General features: G+C 43.1%; 1 protein-coding gene across 2 annotated transcripts in view; it reads left to right on the plus strand.

Moving 5' to 3' along the window:
- The window catches only part of Slc18a1 (solute carrier family 18 member A1), a 33,408-nt gene extending 20,391 nt beyond the window's left edge, over positions 1–13,017 (plus strand). For both annotated transcript variants that reach the window (XM_085680359.2, XM_085680360.2), the window contains exons 11-16: positions 3,125–3,203; positions 4,373–4,424; positions 6,027–6,090; positions 6,355–6,474; positions 6,680–6,813; positions 12,152–13,017. In XM_085680359.2, coding sequence (XP_085536485.2) covers positions 3,125–3,203; positions 4,373–4,424; positions 6,027–6,090; positions 6,355–6,474; positions 6,680–6,813; positions 12,152–12,262 — 560 coding nt within the window. In that variant the 3' untranslated portion in view covers positions 12,263–13,017. The remainder of the gene's footprint in view (positions 1–3,124; positions 3,204–4,372; positions 4,425–6,026; positions 6,091–6,354; positions 6,475–6,679; positions 6,814–12,151) is intronic.
- The last annotated feature ends 6,718 nt before the right edge of the window (positions 13,018–19,735 follow it).

A 19,735-nucleotide genomic window follows, 5' to 3' on the forward strand; every position in this document is an offset into this window, starting at 1 on the left:
CTTCTGTTTTTATATTTCTCCAGATGCACTTCTGTACATGCCTTGTCTTCACCCTCACCATCCTCAGTTACTAATTTTTCTTAGAAGATTTTTCTCCCAAAGGACCAGGGTTTCATCATCATCACCACTCCATGCATGGTGTCTCCCAATCATCTATAACTTCAGTTCCAGGGGGCCTAATGTCCTCTGATGGCACTTCATGGACAAGGTGCACATATAGACATGGTGCACATATAGACATGGTACACATATAGACGAGCAGACACACACTGATGCACATACCACATATGGGCGACCAGGCACACACTGATACACACACCACATATGAACGAGCAGGCACACACTGATACACATACCACATACGGACGAGCAGGCACACACTGATACACATACCACATGCGGATGAGCAGGCACACACTGATACACATACCACATACAGATGAGCAGGCACACACTGATACACATACCACATATGGACGAGCAGGCACACACTGATACACATACCACATATGGACGAGCAGGCACACACCAATACACATATCTAAAGAATTTTAAACTGGGTGTGGTGGCATACACCATTGATCTTGCCATTCAGGAGACAGGCAGATCTCTGCCAGTTCAGATCCAGCTTTGTCCACAGAGTGAGTTTCCGTAAGGCAGGGTTTTAAAGAAAGTAAAGGAATCTTAGATTGTGGTGTGCAGATTAGGTTATCTATTTTGCAGGCAATCCTACCCATTTCCAATATTAAAACAAAAAGAGTATGTGCTCTTGAAAAATCTCTGTAACTATAAATATTTGTGTGTGGCAGTGGGCATGTGCACGCGAGGGCAGGTACTCACAGAGGCCAGAAGGGTCAGATCCCTCTGGAGCACGGCAGTTGGGAGTCACTCAGCCTGGTTGTTAGGGACAGAAGTCAGATCTTTTACAAGACCAGTAAGTGTTCCCAGTTGATGAGCCATCTCTTCAGTCCCCACTTCCACGATGTTAAAAACGAAGTAGAGACCAGCGAGTTGGGAGTTTGTACGTTCATGATCTCTTCTTGGAGCCCTGCCCTTGTATATCTACCTGTCTGGCCCCTCCCCATGGTTGTTTCAAGCCCTTCATGCCCCCTGACTTTTCCTCCCCACCGATCTTCCCCCTCTCCATCGCCCAGTTGATTGAAACAAAAAACTTTAGTTCTTTATTCCTCTCCCCTCACTCTCATTGTGTCCCCACATGCGCGAGAGAAAGTTCTACACCTTTGCTCTAAAAATACTTCCAAGACTCTGATGTTTTCCACAGTCCCTGGGTTTACTCTTGTCCTGTGGACCCATTTGTCTAAGAGACTTCCGAGAACCTAAGCTGGGCTGTGTAATTGTCTCTGAAGTTCCTCCTGGGCTCTCCGCTCACAGTCCTAGGCACCCAGGCAGCCGCCTGCTCCTGCAGCACACCCAGTGGCCTCTCCTTTAAGCCTCTGAGCTGGTGATAGATGCTGCTCAGTTCTCAGCTTAAGCACCCCCTGCCCCAGCCTTCCTTGGCTTCCCAAATGCATGGTTGCCTTTCCTCCAGTCTTTCTGACAGATGGCTACATGACATTTCTTTCACATTTTTTTCAAAATTATTTTCTTCACTTAATTTTTTAGCATTTATTTTAGCATTATTATTTAGCACAATCAAATGATTTCTTTTAGCATTAACTATCAATCTCTCCTTGAACATGAGCTCCCTTTGAGTTATGATCATCTTTTGTGTTCATTTGCTTGTACTTGTTTGGGTCAAGACAGAGTCTTGCTATGTAGACATTGAATTTACCAACTTCTCCACTCAGCCTAGTAGATAAGTCATTGACGGTCTCAAGAAAATGGCCACGTAATCCCAAGTAGTTCTGCAAGGCAAAAAGGTAGAAAGATGCTTCTCTGCTAACTGCTTAATCAAACAAACGCCTCCACAGGATCCTGTGCCTAAGTCTCAGTGCCTATAGAACTCGGCTTTGCCTTCTTACCCTACCAGTTAATGGACACTGTCGTAGTTGATAGGCACATTAAACCATTTGAGCATATATTTTGATTTTGGAGAAAGTGACAATATTTGTATTTTTCTATTTCTTTTTTATATTTTTTTGTTAAAATAGTGCTCTGCTCCTCTTGTTCAATGTTTTCATTGAGAATGCAGTACATTTTGCTGTGTTTCCTAAGGACCACCCCATACTGGGATTATAGACTTGCACTGTACTTGTTTCTGTGTTTATCTTTAAAAATATTTTATTGTATATTCAATGTATATGGGTGTTTTGCCTATATGTTTTATGGACCACATATGCTCCTGGTACCCAAGAAACTGGAGTTACAGACAGTTGTGAGCCACCATGTGGGTGCTGGGAATCAAACCTGAGTCCTCTGGAAGAACAGCCAGTGCTCTTAACCACTGAGCCATCTCTCCAGTTCTTCAATACTTACTGCTCAATCACTGGCCTTAAGAATATCTGTCAGATGGTGAAAGCTCATTAGAAAGAACACAAGAAAGAAGGAAAAATATTGGGGTATAGGAAGAACTCAGAAATAATAAGTAAAATGTCCAAGTCACATAGTCCACAAGTGGCCAAGCCACATACTGAACCCCAAACTGTATGCTCCAAATCCATGTTCCAGATCATCTCACTCTGTCATAAAGGTATGTGACCAGGATAGCAGGTAATGACACACTTTCCAGCTAGCTCCCACTGTTACCTGGCAGGAGAGAGTAACGGCTTTGTTCTACTCAGATGTGGGAGCCAAGGCTCAGAAAGGCAAAGACCACGGGCAAAGCAACAAGAGGACAGGTCACACGCGGGTGAGGGACTTGATTTCCCAGGAAGCTCCTACCCTTGTGATGATAACCAGTGGCTCACTGAGTCACTTGCTAGAGAGTCTGGGAGCTGGGCGCGTATTAAATGTATTGAGGCTAAAAACAGTCTTGTTCCTGAGGGAAGCAGGGCCACGGGTCCTGAGACCCCTGCTCTTGAACTACAAAGATTTCTCTCCAAAGCATGCACCAAAGTGGTTTGGGGACCTGGAGGTATCAGGGGTACTTTGCTGAGCTGTAGGAAATTAGGTGCTTTAGATTCAGTTGAGCACATCCTAAGGCAAGCTTCTGTGTTCTCCACAGGTCTGGCCTTCTTGCCTGCCAGCGTGGCCTACCTCATTGGCACGAACCTTTTCGGTGTGTTGGCCAACAAGATGGGTCGGTATGTAGCCTGGGAAACTGGAAGAATGATTGAACTATCGCCTAACGCGGCCTTTGAGCTTCTCCCTGTGCTTGGGACAACTTCTTTGAGACAGTCTAGGACACAAGGATAAAAATGGCTGTGAGGGAGGTTGATGGGCAGGTATGGGGGAAGTATAGACAATGGATTATCCTGAGCTGACTGTTTTGGATGAGGCAGTGGTTACATAGAAATAGCCCTTCCTTGCTAGCCAAAGAGGTAATGCTGCCCCAATAGCCAACAGCTGCAAAAGGAAGCAAAAAGGCGGTATGTATTTTGGGGCAACAGTTGTCAAACTCTATTCCAACTCCAGTTCCCCCTCCCTCCTCTCTTCCCCCCTCCTCACCTTCCCCTATTCCACCTCACCATCCACTCTTCAGAGGGGATAAGGCCTCTCTTGGGGAGTCAGCAAAGTCTGGGATACCAAGCTGAGGCAGGACCAAGTCTCTCCCCTCTGAATCAGTCAGCTCAAAGATTTGATAAATACATTTGAAAGCACTGTTATAGGTATGAAGAGGTATGCGTATTTCGTGTGGGTTTTTGAGATGGATTTATAAGACCACATATAATACGAATAGGTAGATTCTGAACTGGGCTGTAGAGATGGATCAGTGGGTAAAGGCACTGTCCTCGAAAGTCTAAGAGACCTGAGTTCAAACCCCAGAACCCCCATAAAGGCAGAAGAAGAGAACTGGCTCCACAAAGTTGTCCTCCAACCTCCGCATGCGTGCTGTGGTGTGCTCCTCTTGCACCAGCCCCCCCACAACACACACACACACATACACAAATGGTAATAAATAAAAACTATAAAAAGGAAGCAACCTGAACTAGCAAACACCAGTAATCAAGTGCATGAGCAGCTCCCAAGAGCCGAGTGTCTTTGGGACCAGCAGATTAGGTCTAAGGGAAACGAGCATGCAGCCCACGGTGCTACTCCTGACTCCGCTATGAGAAGAGCTAGGAGGGCAGGGAGGAGATGAGGTCAAGAGAAGGACAGGGACAGAAAGGCTTCGACCTGCTGCTGTGGTCTCTATGCAGCTCCCTCCCCTAATCTAAGGGATTGCTGGAATTAGGGTCTGGGGACTGGCCAAGGTGGCAAGCAGTAGCCATCTCCCTGCAGACAGTGTGTGATGATGGCTTTTCTCTTCCAGGTGGCTGTGCTCCCTTGTGGGAATGGTGGCAGTAGGTATCAGCTTGCTCTGTGTAAGTACAAGACCCAGTTGACAAAGGAAGCACACTAGACATTTTAAGATAATTTTCCTTCAAGTGGGCAGTAGGCTGACTTGGTAGGAACTTCTAGAAAACTGTTTCTACGTGTACAGAAGAAATTGGTGCTGGAGAAGATGCCATCAACTGAAATGGCAAGTCATCAAAAGGAGGTGGAAAAGGAGAGGAATAGGGTTATGGGTGGGAGGATCCAGAAGTGTGAGGCTGTGCACATAGACATGTGAAATAAAACATGTTGGTATCTATTTCTGGAGCCAGCCAATGGTGTTTTGTGAATCCATTTATTCAATTTCCTATGACAATTCCCACCAGCCACCAGGGCAGGTCCCATCAATGGCTCAGTCTCTAGAACTAGAAAATTTGGTAGAAAACGGATAGCAGGGATTTACATCTTCAAGAGCCCAGGTCTTTGCCGTCTCATATTCTCAGTGGAGTCCATCAGTTCATTTATCTCCAGGCTCAAGAGTATGAGAACCGAGCTGTAGATCTGTGAGCACTGTACCCAGGATGAGCTGGAACCCCTGGTGATAGGCACGGGCTCAGGCCTCCATCCTAGCTTTGTCACTTGCCATTTGTGTGGCCCTGAGCCACTCATGTCTCCTCCCTGCTCAGGATTCTGCTTGCATCTCACAGGATGTTTGAGGTGATCACATAGGCTGCAGTGTGGAGCGGGCACATGACAAGCCCTCAGTCAGTCAGCCCTGCCATCGATAGCGATGAGCACCTCTTGAGGTGCTGCCCTATAAGTATAAGGAGCTATCAATGCTAAATGGTGTTATAAACCTTTGAGAACTGTGCGATGGAATCGTGAGGTTGGGTAACTGGTGCCAAGGAAAGGGTAGGGACACAGCTTTAAAGGGAAGGACAGGTTTTTGGTAGGGTGAATGCATGCCTTAGCTTGCCTTTGTGGCACCCAAATGGTGCCTCCAGTCTCTCCCGTTGCTGTTAACTGTTGGATTTATTTTTTGTCTTTTTGCTACAATGCCTATCAAGTTGGAGTTTCCAATAAAATGTTGGGGCTTAATTTGGTGGTGCAGGCCTTTAATGCCAACTACCCCAGAGGCCAAGATAGGAGGATCAGAAGTTCAGGGCTTGCCTGGGCTTCAGAGTAAGTTCAAGACTATGTTGAGAAAGTTAATGAGATCCCATCTCAAAAGAAATAAAAGAAGGGGCAGGTGGGGCATTTGCCTACCCTGAACAAGGCCCTGGGCTCTGTAAAATAAATAACAAGCAAATTTGATGGTGTCAAATGATGACCATTCCAGCGAAGGGTGAGGACAGCAGTGTGTGTTTGGTAGAGACTGGCAGATGATGAGCAAGAAGAGATCCCTGACTATGATATAACCGAGTGGACTCTGAGGTTCAAACTTGATCTTGCTGCTTGTTGGCTTCATAACTTTGGATGGTGCCAGTTCAGTTTTCATGTAGTCAAGGCGGAGAGAAAGATTATTCTTTAAAGAAGGTGTAAGAAATCAGAGCTAATGAATGTGGCACCTGTCTCAAATACCTGTCGTGTGAAAACCCTGGCCCCTGTTCCACAATCCCAGCGGCATTCTGAACTCTACTGTTCCTTTCCAGGTGCCTCTGGCTCACAACATTTATGGTCTCATTGGCCCTAATGCAGGCCTTGGCTTTGCCATAGGTAAGTAGTCCCTCAAAGTAAAAAACAAAACAAAACAAAAAAGGCCTTGAAAACTTCCTTCCCTCCGCATTTTCCCATCAGAAGAGGCTAGTGGAAAGGCAGGAATGGAGGGATGCAGGCAGACAAACAGAGCTGGGTGTATGGTTCCTACCTGGGCCTGGGTTGGTGCTGAGCGTGGGGACAGCAGGCCAGGGAGGCAGAGTGGAGGGAGATGCTGTAGCTTTGGGTAAGCTGACTACACAATCCTGCTTGTTCTGGCCACAGGCATGGTGGATTCCTCTTTGATGCCCATCATGGGATACCTGGTGGACCTACGCCACACCTCTGTGTATGGGAGTGTCTACGCCATCGCTGACGTGGCTTTCTGCATGGGCTTTGCTATAGGTATGTTGGTTGGGGGCAGATGAGAGCTCCCAGGCCCAAGTAACCCTCTCCATTGTAGCTTACCTGGGTATTGAACTGGGGGTCTTATTCTCCTAGGGCTCTGAAATTAGTGGATTCTACAGTCGGTGTGGCTATCCACAATCCCTAGCATAATGTTTTTCAGGTGACTGATTCAACAAACACTCGGAATTTTATTTTTCCACAGGCCCATCTACCGGAGGTGCCATTGTACAGGTCATCGGCTTCCCTTGGCTCATGGTCATCATTGGTGTCATCAATATCGTCTATGCCCCTCTCTGCTGCTTTCTGCAGAACCCCCCAGCTAAGGAGGAGAAGCTAGTAAGGCACCCTGAGTGCTGAATGATATACATGTCTGTTTCTTCCTGTGGTTCCCCTGACCCTTCCCTTTGACCTCATTTCCTCTCTCTTTTGTAGCATTTCTGTTCTTCCTAACACACTATCCTTCCTTTCATCCTTCACTTTCCCTTCTTTCCCTAGGCAACTAGGTCCCCGATTATCTGGATCTTAAGAAGGAAAATGAGGAGAAGGCATGGTCACACACATTTGAGAAATAGAGGTAGTAGGGATAGAAGCTGAAGTCATCCCCAGTTACATATGGATTAAAGGCTATCCTCGCCTTCATAAGACCTACTCATAAAAAAAAAAGTAAGCTAAACTAAAAAGAAAAGGAAAGGAAAGGAAAGTGAGACCCTTGCTAAGAGTTAGAAATATCGGCTGTAAAAAGCATCCCATGCTTCCTATGGCAGGACTCAGTTTACTAAGCTGTCTCTTCTAGAAATAGCAACATTCCATTGCATGCATTCATTCACCCACTCACACGCTCATGTGTTCCAGTCTGCCTTTATCCTTATCTGATGATGTGTTTTTAAAACATTAACTTCATTTGATTTGTTTTGGTCTGTGTATGGTGCATGGAAGTTGGTGTATAAGAGGAAGATGTCTTCTTTTATTCCTTGCCTTACTGCCTTGAGACAGGCTCTCTCAGTGTCCTAGAACCTTGCCCTTTGGTCTGGGCTGGCTGTCCAGAGAGCTCCCAAGACCTGCCCATCTCTGTGCCCAGTACTAGGATTACAGGCTTATGACCATGCACACTCATTTATATGGGCGCTGGGCACGCAAGCTCAGTCCTAATGCTTGTAGAGTTAAGCCCTTTATCATCTGTGTACAGGAGAGCTACTGATTTTTTTTTGAGTTAATCTTGTATCCTGCTACATTGCTGAAAGTGTTTATGAATTGCATAAGTTTCATGGTAGAATATTGGGGATCGCCTATGTAAACTATCATATCATCAGCAAATAGTGAGAGTTTGACTTCTTTTCTGATTTGTGTCCCCTTGATCTTCTTTTATTGTCTTATTGCTCTAGCTAGGACCTCAAGAACTATATTGAATAGATATGGAGAGAGTGGACAACCTTGTCTTGTTCCTGATTTCAGTGGAATCGCTGGGAGTTTCTCTCCATTTAGTTTGATATTGACTTGAGGTATATTGCCTTTATTATGTTTAGGTATGTTCTTTGTAGCCCTTAATGAGATATTATGTGTTTTTTATTTTTTCAGTTGTTTATATGGTAGATTACATTGATAGATTTTCATATATTTATTCATGCCCACATCTCTGGGATGAAGCTGACTTGAATATGGTGGATGATAGTTCTGAAGTGTTCTTGGATTCGATTTGCCGGTATTTTATTTAGTATTTTTGCATCAATGTTCATGAGTGAGATTGGTTTGTAATTCTGTTTCATTCATTCTTTGTAATGTCTTTACGTGGTTTGGGTATCAGGGTAATTGCAGCCTCCAAAAAAGAGTTTGGCAATGTTCCTTCTGTTTCTATTGTGTGGAATAATTTGAGGAGTGTTCTTAACTGAGTGAGTGGTATTAGTTCTTCTTTGAAAATCTTGTAGAATTCTGAGCTGAAACCATTTTATCCTGGGCTTTTTTTCTGTTGAGAGACTTTTGATGTCTGTTTCTATTTCTTTAGCAGTTACTGGTCTGTTAAATTTGCTTATCTGGTCTTGATTTAATTTTGGTAGGTGATATTTATCCAGAAAGTTGTCCACTTCCTTTAAGTTTTCCAATTTTGTGGAGTACAGGTTTTTGAAATATGACCTGATGATTTTCTGGATTTCCTCCATATCTGTTGTTATATTTCCCTTTTTATTTCTGATTTTGTTAATTTGGATATTCTCTTTTTGTCTTTTGGTTAGTTTGGATAAAGGTTTGTCTATTTTGTTGATTTCTTATTGTTTCCTTTTATTTTCTTTTATATTTTGTTGATTTCAGCTCTTAATTTTATTTTTTCTGGCCATCTAGTCTCTTGGATGCGTTTGCTTCTTTTTGTTCTAATATTTTCAAATGTTCTGTTAATTCACTAGTGTGGGATTTTATGTAGGCATTTAGTGCTATGAACTTTCCTTTTAACATTGCTTTCATTGTGTCCCATAAATTTGGGTATGTTGTGTGGTCATTTACATTGAATTTTAGGAAGTCTTTAATTTCTCCCTTTATTTTTTCCTTGTCCCATTGATGCTTCAGGTGAGTGTTGTTTAATTTCCATGTGATTATGGGCTTTCTGGAATTAGTGTTGCTGTTGAATTCTAATTTTAAGACATGGTGATCCAATAAGATACATGGGGTTATTCCATTTTTTTTGTATCTGTTAAGGTTTGTTTTGTTAGCAAGTATGTGATTAATTTTTGAGACGGTTCCATGAGGTGCTGAGAAGAAGGTATATTCTTTTTTGTTTGAATGGAATTTTCTATAGATGTTTGTTAAGTCCATTTGAGACATAACATCTGTTAGTTCCCTTATTTTTCTGTTTATTTTTTTGTTTGACTGTCCTGTCCAGTGCTGAGAGGGGAGTGTTGAAGTCTCCCACTATTAGTGTGTAGGGTTTACTGTATGACTTAAGCTTTAGAAGTGTTTCTTTTACATATGAGAGTGCCCTTGTATTTGGGGCATAGATGTTCAGTATTAAGACTTTCTCTTAGTCAATTTTTCCTGTGACTGATATGAAATGTCTCTTTGTCTCTTTTGATTGATTGTAGTTTGATATCTATTTTTGTTAGATATTAGGATAGCTGCACCAGCTTGTTTCTTAGGTTCATTTGATTGGAAAATTTTTCCCCAACCCTTTACTCTGAGGCAATGTCTGTCTTTGAGGGTGAGGTGTGTTTCTTGTATGTAGCAGAAGTTTGGATTCTGTTTTTGTATCCAATCTATTAGCCTGTGTCTTTTTATAGGTCAGTTGAGTCTGTTTATATTAAGGGATATTAATGACCAGTGATTGCTATCTCCTTTCAATTTAGTTTTCATTGTTGGTGATATTAATTTGTGTGTTTTCCCCTTTTTTGGGTTTTGCTGCTGTGAGATCATCAATTGTCTGTGCTTTTGTTGATGTAGCCAATTCCTGTGGGTTGGAGTTTTCCTTCTAGTACTTTGTGTCAGGCTGGGTTTGTGGCTAGATTTTGGTGAAATCTAGTTTTGTCATGAAATATTTTGATTTGGTGATTGAAAGTTTTGCTGGGTATAGTAGTCTGGGCTGGCATCCATGGTCTCTTAATGTCTGCATAATGCTTGGCCAGAACCTTCTGGCTTTCATTGTCTCCAATGAAATAAGAAGTCAGGTGTAATTCTAATAGGTCTGCCTTTATATGTTACTTGGCCTTTTTCCTCTACCATTTTTAATATTTTTTCTTTATGCTGTATGCTTAGTGTTTTGATTATTATGTGGCAAGGGGAACTTTTTTTTAATTCACTCTATTTGGTGTTCTGTAAGCTCCTTGTATCTTCATAGGCATGCCTTTCTTTAGGTTGGAAACGTTTTCTTCTATGATTTTGTTAAATATATTTTCTGTACTTTAGAGTTGAAGTTTACTTCTTTTCATTCTTCTATACCTATTATTCTTAGGTTTGGTCTTTTTATGGCGTCCCATATTTTCTGGATATTTTGTATTAAGCTTTTGTTAGATTTAATATTTTCTTTGACTGATGAGTCTATTTCCTCTATTGTATCTTAAACACTTGAGATTCTTTCTTCCATCTCTTGTATTCTGCTGTTTATGATTGCATTTCTGGTGTCTGATTATTCTCTCGTGATTTTATGTTTATAATTCCCTTGGCTTGTGTTTTTTTTATTGTCTCTATTTTAGTTTTCAAGTCTTGAATAGTTTCTTTCATATATTTGATTTTTTTCCTTGGTTTTCTTTAAGGGATTTGTTGATGTCTTCCAATTTTTTGTTTGTCTTTTCCTCCATTTCTTTGAGAGAATTTTTCATTTTCTCTTTAAGGGCCTCAAACATTTCCCTAAAGTTATATTTTAGGTCATTTTCTTCTGCTTCATCTACACTTGGTTGTTCAAGTCTTGCTGTTGTAGGGTCACTAGTTTTTACTGGTGTCATGTTGCTCTTTGTGATGTTGAGTGTGTTCTTACCTTTTCTACCCATCTTTTCTCTGATTGGTTAGTTGGGGCTGTCTGTGACTTTGGTGATCAATCTTCCAGGTGCCAGTGTGTTGACTGAGTTTTCTGTCCCACCAAGTCTCATAGCTGTTTAGTCCCAAAGGAACACACAGAGGTCTACATTAATTATAAACTGATTGGCCTTTTAGCTCAGGCTTCTTATTAACTCTTATAACTTATATTAGCCCATAATTCTTATCTTTGTTAACCACATGGCTTGGTACCTTTCCAGCGAGGCAGTCACATCTTGCTTGCTCTGTGTCTGGCTTCCTCTGTGTCTGGGTGATGACTGCAGACTGAAACTTCCCTCTTCCCAGGATTCTCATTGCCCCACCTCTACTTCTGTCTGGTCACCCAGCCTATACTTCCTGCCTAGATACTGGCCAATCAACGTTTACTTAAAATACAAGTGACAGGGTACAGACCATTGTTCCACAGCACCAGTGGATCCAAGACTCAGATGGTTGCTCCTTGTGGTGCAGTCAGTGCAGTGGTTCCAGTCACCCCATTGGCCACTCTGTGTTCCTGGAGGTTGCTCAGTGCTCCCGGGATTTGCTCTGCTCCTGTGGAGTTTGCTGTTGAAGCCTGGTCCAGTTTAGGTCACTGGCTCAGACCTGTTTCTGTAAATGTCTCTGGTCTGGATGTATGCCTGCTCCTGTGGAGTTCACTGTCTCAGGCCTGCCCTGGCCTTGGTTGCTGGCTCAGTCATGGAGTTTGCTGTCTCAGGCTTGTTTTGGCCTAGGTAGCTTACTCAGTCCTGTTTCCGTAAATGTTGAGGTTATGTCTTTTAAAGTTAAAAAAAATATATAGTCTCCAGGCAAAAAGATCCTGCACACTGTATTACTTAGTTAATATGGTATTTAGTGGTATTTAGTACTTCTTGTAGCATGAATACCCCAGCAGCCCTATGGGCCTCATGGATTCAGGAAGGATGTAGAAGCTGCTCAAAGGAACAGAAGTAGTCAGGGAGGCTTAGAGAGAGGAGTACCCATTCCATCCAGCTTCTTGCTATGCCTTTTACCTACTAAAGCTAATATTCAAGCACAAGTGTATCAGATGTTTCCCACAAGGCAGAGAGAGAATGCTATACTTACATCTTGAGTTCTTCTGACACTAGGCTTGGATATGCTAGTTTCTTTTCCAAGAGACAGATGGTCAAAGATATGCAGTAATATCTATACTTCTCTCTTGCTGTAGGCTATTCTGAGCCAGGAATGTCCCATGGAGACCCAGATATATGCAACCCAGAAGCCCACAAAGGAGTTTCCCTTGGGGGAGAACAGCGATTATTCTGGCAGTGAGGAGTAGCTGATGCCCGCACCCCATCCAGATGACTCCGTAAGGTTTGGATTCCAGGGACCACCTGTTCACCAGGGACCAGACCACTGTGGGGCATTCAATGGGCTTTATTTTTCCTTTCAGCTAGTTGTCTCCCTTCCTCCCTTCTCATTGGTGGCTTGCCCTTACTCACCTGTGCCACCTACCACTCTCCCTCTGTGCTTTGACAGCCTAGGTGGCCCACTTTTTGTGGGAGGACAATGCTGCTTCCTGCCAAGTGGGGCTGATTAAAGTTGAGTTGTGACAAGTTCTGCAAGGGCTGACTCACTTCCTGCAGGCAGTGATGAACAATGAGCCTGTGGAACCAGAGGGACAAATGGCAAGCCTTGCTTTACTCCCTGGTTTTCTCTAACATATTTCCAACAGGTCATGAGATTTGATTTCTGTCCTGTGATATCCCCCCCCCAAAGTTAAGCTTCAATATATAGTCTTTTACTTATTTAAGAAATTATATATATGTATATGTATATATATATACTCACATATATATTTACATGTAGGAGTATGTGCTAAAATGACCTCACCCTCATTAAATAAGGTCTTACTAATGTTTTCATTACGTAATCAAGAGAAAATAAGCAGCTTTCTTAGACTTGAGTTACATCTGTTTTTGTGATTTCTCATGTGTATTTGTATCTTTCCCGAACCTCTTATACTCTTAAAAATAAAACTAGTTTAAGGATAGAAAACAAAACAGTCAAATAAACAAACCAAAACTAACCCCATTATTAGACTCAAGAGTTCTCTGTGTGAAGCAAAAAGAAACTTGAAATGTCTCCCAGTGTGTGTTTCCTAATGCTTGGAGTAGAATAAGTTGTTCATTGTTCACACGTGTCAATGAGTAAGGCAGTATCCAATTCAGACATGATAAGCCAGATACCTCTTTGTGGCAGGAGAGGGTGTGTGGGAAAATGCACTGGGTGTTGTAAATAGCATGAAATTTTGTACATTTTGAAATGGTTATTGGGTGATAGAGCCTCAAGGACATGGGAGCCACGGCTAAGTAGTTCTCATTTGTTTAAGCAAACAGAATAAAATTTACAAACAACCCAAGTTAGTATATGCTATTTATGCATGCTCAGGTCAGGGTGGGAGATAAAAGCAGAGACAGAGGTGGAGAGAGGATGCTGTGGAGTACCTTGATGTTCGACAGGGGTGTTCAGTCTTGACCTGGATTGACACCTGGATTATTGTGTTCTTCCCTGGGAGCTGGACAAACCCTGATTCATTAGAACCCATGTTGGCTGGCTCTCAGTGAATCTGTGTCACTTAGACAATAAATATGTGATTAGTAGATGTGTTTGGGGGAGTTTGGCTTTAAACTAGACTTCCTTGCTTTGCAGAACCAGATAGACTTGTATCGTTTAGTGCAGATGACATGCTTCTCACATTACGAAGACATCTAAGGTCAAATTAGCAAATTATTTACCTGAATGTCTAAGCCATAGTTCCTGATGAAGGGGGAGAGAGAGAGAGAGAGAGAGAGAGAGAGAGAGAGAGAGAGAGAGAGAACATACAGGCCGCCAGAGCTTTAAAGAGGGAAGGGAGGGAGCACAGCCGTGTGGGTGGGGTTTGTAATAAAAGTCACGCTTGTTACAGGGGCAGTTAATGTGCATTTCAAAACAAAGGAAGGAGTTAACAGGCATTATCTCGAGGATAAACTTAGCCTTTATTAGTGGCTGGTAAGGAACCAGAGAAGAATGCATGGTAAGGATCAGACATTGGCAGGGGTCATGACGATCTTCAAAAGCTGAAAATGTCAACCCAGTGAGAACGAGACCCCAGGCTTTTTCTGTAAAAGCAGCAGCTGTTCCAAGCAGCAGATGATCCGCCCCACGAAACAACCGAAATGTACTTTTCTCCTCAGAAAAGGAGGCAGCTCATGGAACACACAATGATGTTCAAACAAAGAAGGCAGAAGAAAATGCCAGAAAGATGTTGGATGGTCTCAGAGTGGAGACAGCCTGAAAGGCCTTCACTCTCCGGTGCAAAGGTGTAGCATGTCTGCATCTCATAGAGAGGAGAGGCAGACAGGAGGAGCTGGAGAACACGGAGAAGCCAAGTGGGGTGATGGCAGGGAAACTCTCCATATGGGGAGGAACCCAAGTCCAAGAAGCTAAGTTAACATGGCGTACACCTTCTAGAAAGGTCTGGCTATAGTGGTCTCAGAACCTCAGGATGCTTCACAGTGGAGTCTCCCTACAGTGTCAGTGAGCTGGGCTGCTGTGTTGTCTCACTCATGGGTTCATCCTTCCATGGTAAGGCGTGAGCTGCAGAAGTGACTGCTAGAGAAACATTGCACTCTGTCACGTGTGTGTAAGTCCACTGAGGTTGTCACGAAAGAAGGGCAATGTAACCTGTCCACATATCACTTCAAATGCCACAGATGACATGCAGCAGCAAATCTTAGGGATCTCTAGTGTTTGTTCGTGGTAGCTGGGTAGGCAGAACTTCATGGGCCACTATGACCCATATAGATTAAGCAATTGGGTCTCCGGAATTCACCCCTATAACCTTGTATACAAGACAAACACTCTCTGGATCATGGGAGAATACAGCCAGACAATTCTCCAGTTATGCTGGAAGGAGTTTGATAGAAGAGGGTTCGTACAGAACCAAGGTAGGAGTAAAAACAGTGTTGGGTTTGAATATGAAATCTCCCCCTTGGGACTCATATGTTGAGTGTTTGGTCCCCACTTCATGGTGTTATTTTAGGAGGTTTTATAAACAGTAAGGTGAGGCCCAGTTGGAGGAAGTGCGTCACAGGGGTGGGGGTCTTTCACGGGGCTGTCTTGTACCGGTTCCTTCCTGGTCTTCTGCTTCATGTCCACCTTTAGATGAATCAGGACCTCTGCCATGTGCCATCCTGACATTCTGCCCCATTTGTAGGGCCGTTAGCCACAGGCAGGGACCCTCTGAGACCAGGAGCCTTCAGTGGTCCTTGCAGGGGTTAGTCACAGTGTAAGAGAGCTTACTAATTCACACATCTCCCTGTCCCACCTGTCTCCGTGACCCGGACACTGTCCTTTCCCGTCTCTGTGCCGAAGCATGCGCTTCTGCAGACATGGCTTCTGTGTGTACTCTGTGTGTGTGATATTTTGGGATGGCTTTCAGACAGTCAGGGACAGGGCCTCAGTGAAGAAGGAGGCTTTAGCAAAGCTGAGAAGCAGCCAGCACTGCACCACCGCCTCAGAACCACAACTGTGATCCCCCCTGCCCTGTTTTCTTCGCTCCTCTCCTTTCTCCCTACTTCCATGTCTCCTTTTCCTTCTCTTTCTGCTCTTACCTGCCTTCCTTCTCCATCAGTCCCTCCCTGCTCTCCTTTCTCTTCCTCCTCCTTTTATTCTTGTTCCAGAGGATGAAGAACACAGTGTAAGCAGAGGGTGATGAAGGTCTGTTCAGATTTGTCCTCCAGGCTGAATCATTACACAGTCTCCCGAATGAAGATACTTTGGTTAATGGTGGATTCAACATGATAGTGGGTCCATGAGTTTATAATAAAGTTCAAATATTCCCGTCTCCCAGTGATTTTGATCTGTCTTAATACCACACTTCTCTGTGGAGATACTGTGCATATAAAGTTTCCATGCCAGTCACATTAAAGTTGAGCACAGTTAATGTGTGTGATGTTTAATAATGACAATAAATAGCTATGTTAGTGGGTTTATGTATGTACCATGTTGCACTTTAAAAATATTTATTTATTTATTTATTTATTAAATTTATTTTTGTGTGTATGGCTATTTTGCCTGCATGTATAACTGTGTACCATGTGTACGTCTGGTGTCCTTGGAGGCCAGAAGAGAAAATCAGATCCCCTGAAACTGGAGTTACAGAAGGTTGTGAGCCTTCTTGTGGTTGCAAGGTAAACAACTCTGGTCCTCCGGAAGAGCAACCAGTGTTCTTAACCACGGAGTTATCTCTCCAGCCCTTGTGGTATATCTTTTATAATGATTACACACACACACACACACACAGAGAGAGAGAAAGAGAGAGAGAGAGAGAGACTTGCCAGCCTTCCTTAGCCTATTCCCCAGGAAAAAGTGAGTGCACTATCTGCCCGTTCAGCAACCCCACTGCAGGACAATCAGACATGATACCGAGTCAAGTCAAAGCAGGAATTCAGTTTGTTACTGTGAGTGTCAGTTTACACAGGTTAAGTAACATTGTGTGATGTGAGGAAACCTCCAGCTAATGAGAGACAGCCAAGCCCTCCCTCTGGGCTGGAGGGGCATCTACCTAGAATTTGCTGTTTCATCCTTACATGGTAGTTTTGAGACTGTCCTTCAAACTCAAACAAGGGTTTTTTCTGTCCTACAGGCCTCAAGGTATTGGCCCTGAGATAATTTGGGTCCAACACAGATACACACAGGCACACACACACAGACACACACAGACACACACACACGTACATTTGAGACAGGGTCTCCTATAGCCAGACTGGCCTTGAACTTCTGATCCTCCTTACTTAATCTCTGGAGTGAGTTCTGGGATTACAGGCCCGTGGCAGCACACTTTGTTTATATTGGTGCCTGGGATGGGACCATTAACTTCGTGCATCTAATATGAACTCCATCTGTAGCCCTTACTTAGAATATTTAAAACATCCCAGGTAGGTCCTCCAGGATGAGTTCAGAAGGGTTCAGGCATTGTTATTGCAGCAGTGACGTCAGCTCCATGCAAGCGCTCACATCTGGAGACCTTCCAGTGAGAAAAAGGTAGAAGACAGTGATATGGTGGTCCTGGCCCTCCACAGGCCTGGCTAATGCACGTATTTGTGTCTTTGTTTTTTATTTTAAAAGGTTTTAAAATAAAAATTTAAATTTGAAAGTAGTAACAAATTTAAACAATGAATACATAAAGACAGAACTTACTTTTGTTTGTTGGAGGCATGTTGTAGATGTTTTCCTAAGTGACAGAGGTTTACCTTGACCTCACAACAGTCCTGCCCCAGCCTCTGCGTGCTGTAATCGCAGTCACGCATGGCTGTGCTCGTCTAGAAAAACACATTTGTGTACTTGTGCAGTCCATTTGTTTTTTAGCTAAGTATTTTTTGATAGAAATATTTTTAAAATCTAGAAAAGTTAGAATCTTTTTAAAGTGAAAATATCAGAGAACCCTAAATTAGTTTATTATTTAAAATAATTTTAAAAATTAATGTAGTGAAGCCCATGTGTATAAGGTTCATCAAGTCTTCAGCAGGGTATGGTGATATCTTCCAATTCCCTTCTCACCCAGTCCCTGACTCCCAGAGCATTTTCTAACCCTGCCAGCTCCATTAAGGGAAACGCCCCAACGGGAGTGCCATTGCGGCTTTCGTACTGCACAGCCTTTTGTTTATTTGGGTACATTTGGATACTCAATTGTTTAATCACTTTTGAAGCTACTTGACTTGTTCTGCCGTTGTCTCCAGTATTCAGTTACAGAAATGAGCTCTGTAGATTTGTGGCTTGGGAACAAAGAAGGCTATGCCATGTAGCCTAGGTGTCTGCTGGGCCACACCCAGGATTTGTAAGCCAGTACTCGAACACTGAGCTAATGAAGGAAGTCACAAAACAAAACAATCCCACACCAACTTGGAATTAAGATTAATAAAAGAGTTATTTATTTAAAAGGAAAAACTTACAGATCACCATCCTAGACAACAGCCTCCTGCAGGACCAGGAAAAGCGTCTGATAGCCAGAAGCAGAATTGGAAGCAAGCAAGAGAGAGAGCTGCCGTCCGCCCTTATTTTTAAAGCAAAAGATTCCACATCCCAGTGGGCTGGTACCTCAAAGGCTATTTGCTGAAGGAGCAAAAGTAGCTCCCGCAACACTGAGCTATCCCTCCAGTCCTTATCATTTCCTCTTTGTTTTCTTTCAGTTACCCAGCTTGTCTTGAATTCATTCTATATCCTACACATCCCTTGAACTTATGATCCTCCTGCCTCTCTCCTGTGAAGCTAGATAACAGGCCTATCCCACCAGGCTAGGCTCTATCTAAGTTCATGTTCACACAGCCAGGAAAATACCTAAACACCCCTTTGTCATAAGGGATTGACAGACTGTAAATGATGCATGACCAGAGTTAAAAAGAAAGTGCCTCACATATAAAAATATAGCAGACTTTTATTAATAGCTATTGTTCCTTGACAATTTCATATATGTTATATGGTATATAGTTATTTTCTCCCTAAGTCTCTGTTACCCCACTCCCAGCCATGCAAGTCCCACTTCCTTACAGATCTCATCTTTTCATTCATGACTTTTTGTTTTGTTTTGGGCTGAGTTTAACTAGGGCCATCTGTGTGACCATGGGTTGGATGATGGGTGTACCAGTTGGTATGCAATTAGATACTGTGCCTCCCTGTCTAGAACCTTTAATTGCCAATAGTTCGACAGCAAGTCCATGAAGCCCTTCTCAGTCAGTGGCTGACTGTTGACCAGGACAGTCTTGTGTAGGCCTCGTGCCAGCAAGCACAGCTGCTGTTAGTTCATGATGGTCAAGGCCATGTCATGCCTACAAGATAGAATTCATAACCTTCTCTCTGTCTCCCAGATCTTAGAGTCTATCTGTCTCCTCTTCCAAGATGACCACCAAGCCTTAAGCAGATGTTACAGATGTGTTGTTAAGGGCTGATACTTCAACAGCCTAATTCTTAGCATCTTGTGCAGCCATGGATTCCCATGTCTACCTCCACTCATGGGAAAGAGACGTCTTTAATTAAAGCAGAGTAGCCTTTGTTTTTCATATGAGCGCAGATATTTAGAAGATGGTTTGAGGACATGTCAATTTAGTTCTGCGGGAGTAGTTTGTTCTACTCCTTTGTGAGGAGGTTCTAAGACCTCCTCAGTCATGGGTTTTTGACTGGGTTTACAATAGTAGGCATGGATACCGTCTTGTGGAACAGGCCTCAAATCCAACCAGAGAGCAGTTAGTTATACTATAACAGTGTGTTGCTATTCCACCAATGGACACGTATTAAAGTTGCAATGGTTTTGAGCTAGAGAGATGGGTCAGCATTTCAGAGTGCTCTTCCAGAGGACCCAAGCTCAGTTCCCAGCACCCACCCTGGGCAGTTTTCACAACCACCTGTAACTTCAGCATCTGCTTTTTTTTGTTTGTTTGTTTTTATTTTTGTTTTTTTCAAGACAAGGCTTCTCTGTGGCTTTGGAGCCTGTCCTGGAACTAGCTCTTGTAGACCAGGCTGACCTCCAACTCACAGAGATCTGCCTCTCTCTGCCTTCCAAGTGCTGGGATTAAAGGTGTGCACCACCACCACCCAGCTCAGCAATTGCTTTTGATCTCCATGGCCACCTGTATGCACGCCTATAGCAAACATAGATGTGCATACATACATATAAATAATTTTAAAAAATACTTCAAAATTTTAGCAGTTTTTAAACCTCTTTTTATGGTTAATTAATCCCATCTCTATTTTCTTTCATTATTATTTTTCTTTC

This window comes from Myodes glareolus, chromosome 23 (genome assembly GCF_982192425.1).
Source record: "Myodes glareolus chromosome 23, mMyoGla1.1, whole genome shotgun sequence".
Classification (NCBI taxonomy): domain Eukaryota; kingdom Metazoa; phylum Chordata; class Mammalia; order Rodentia; family Cricetidae; genus Myodes; species Myodes glareolus.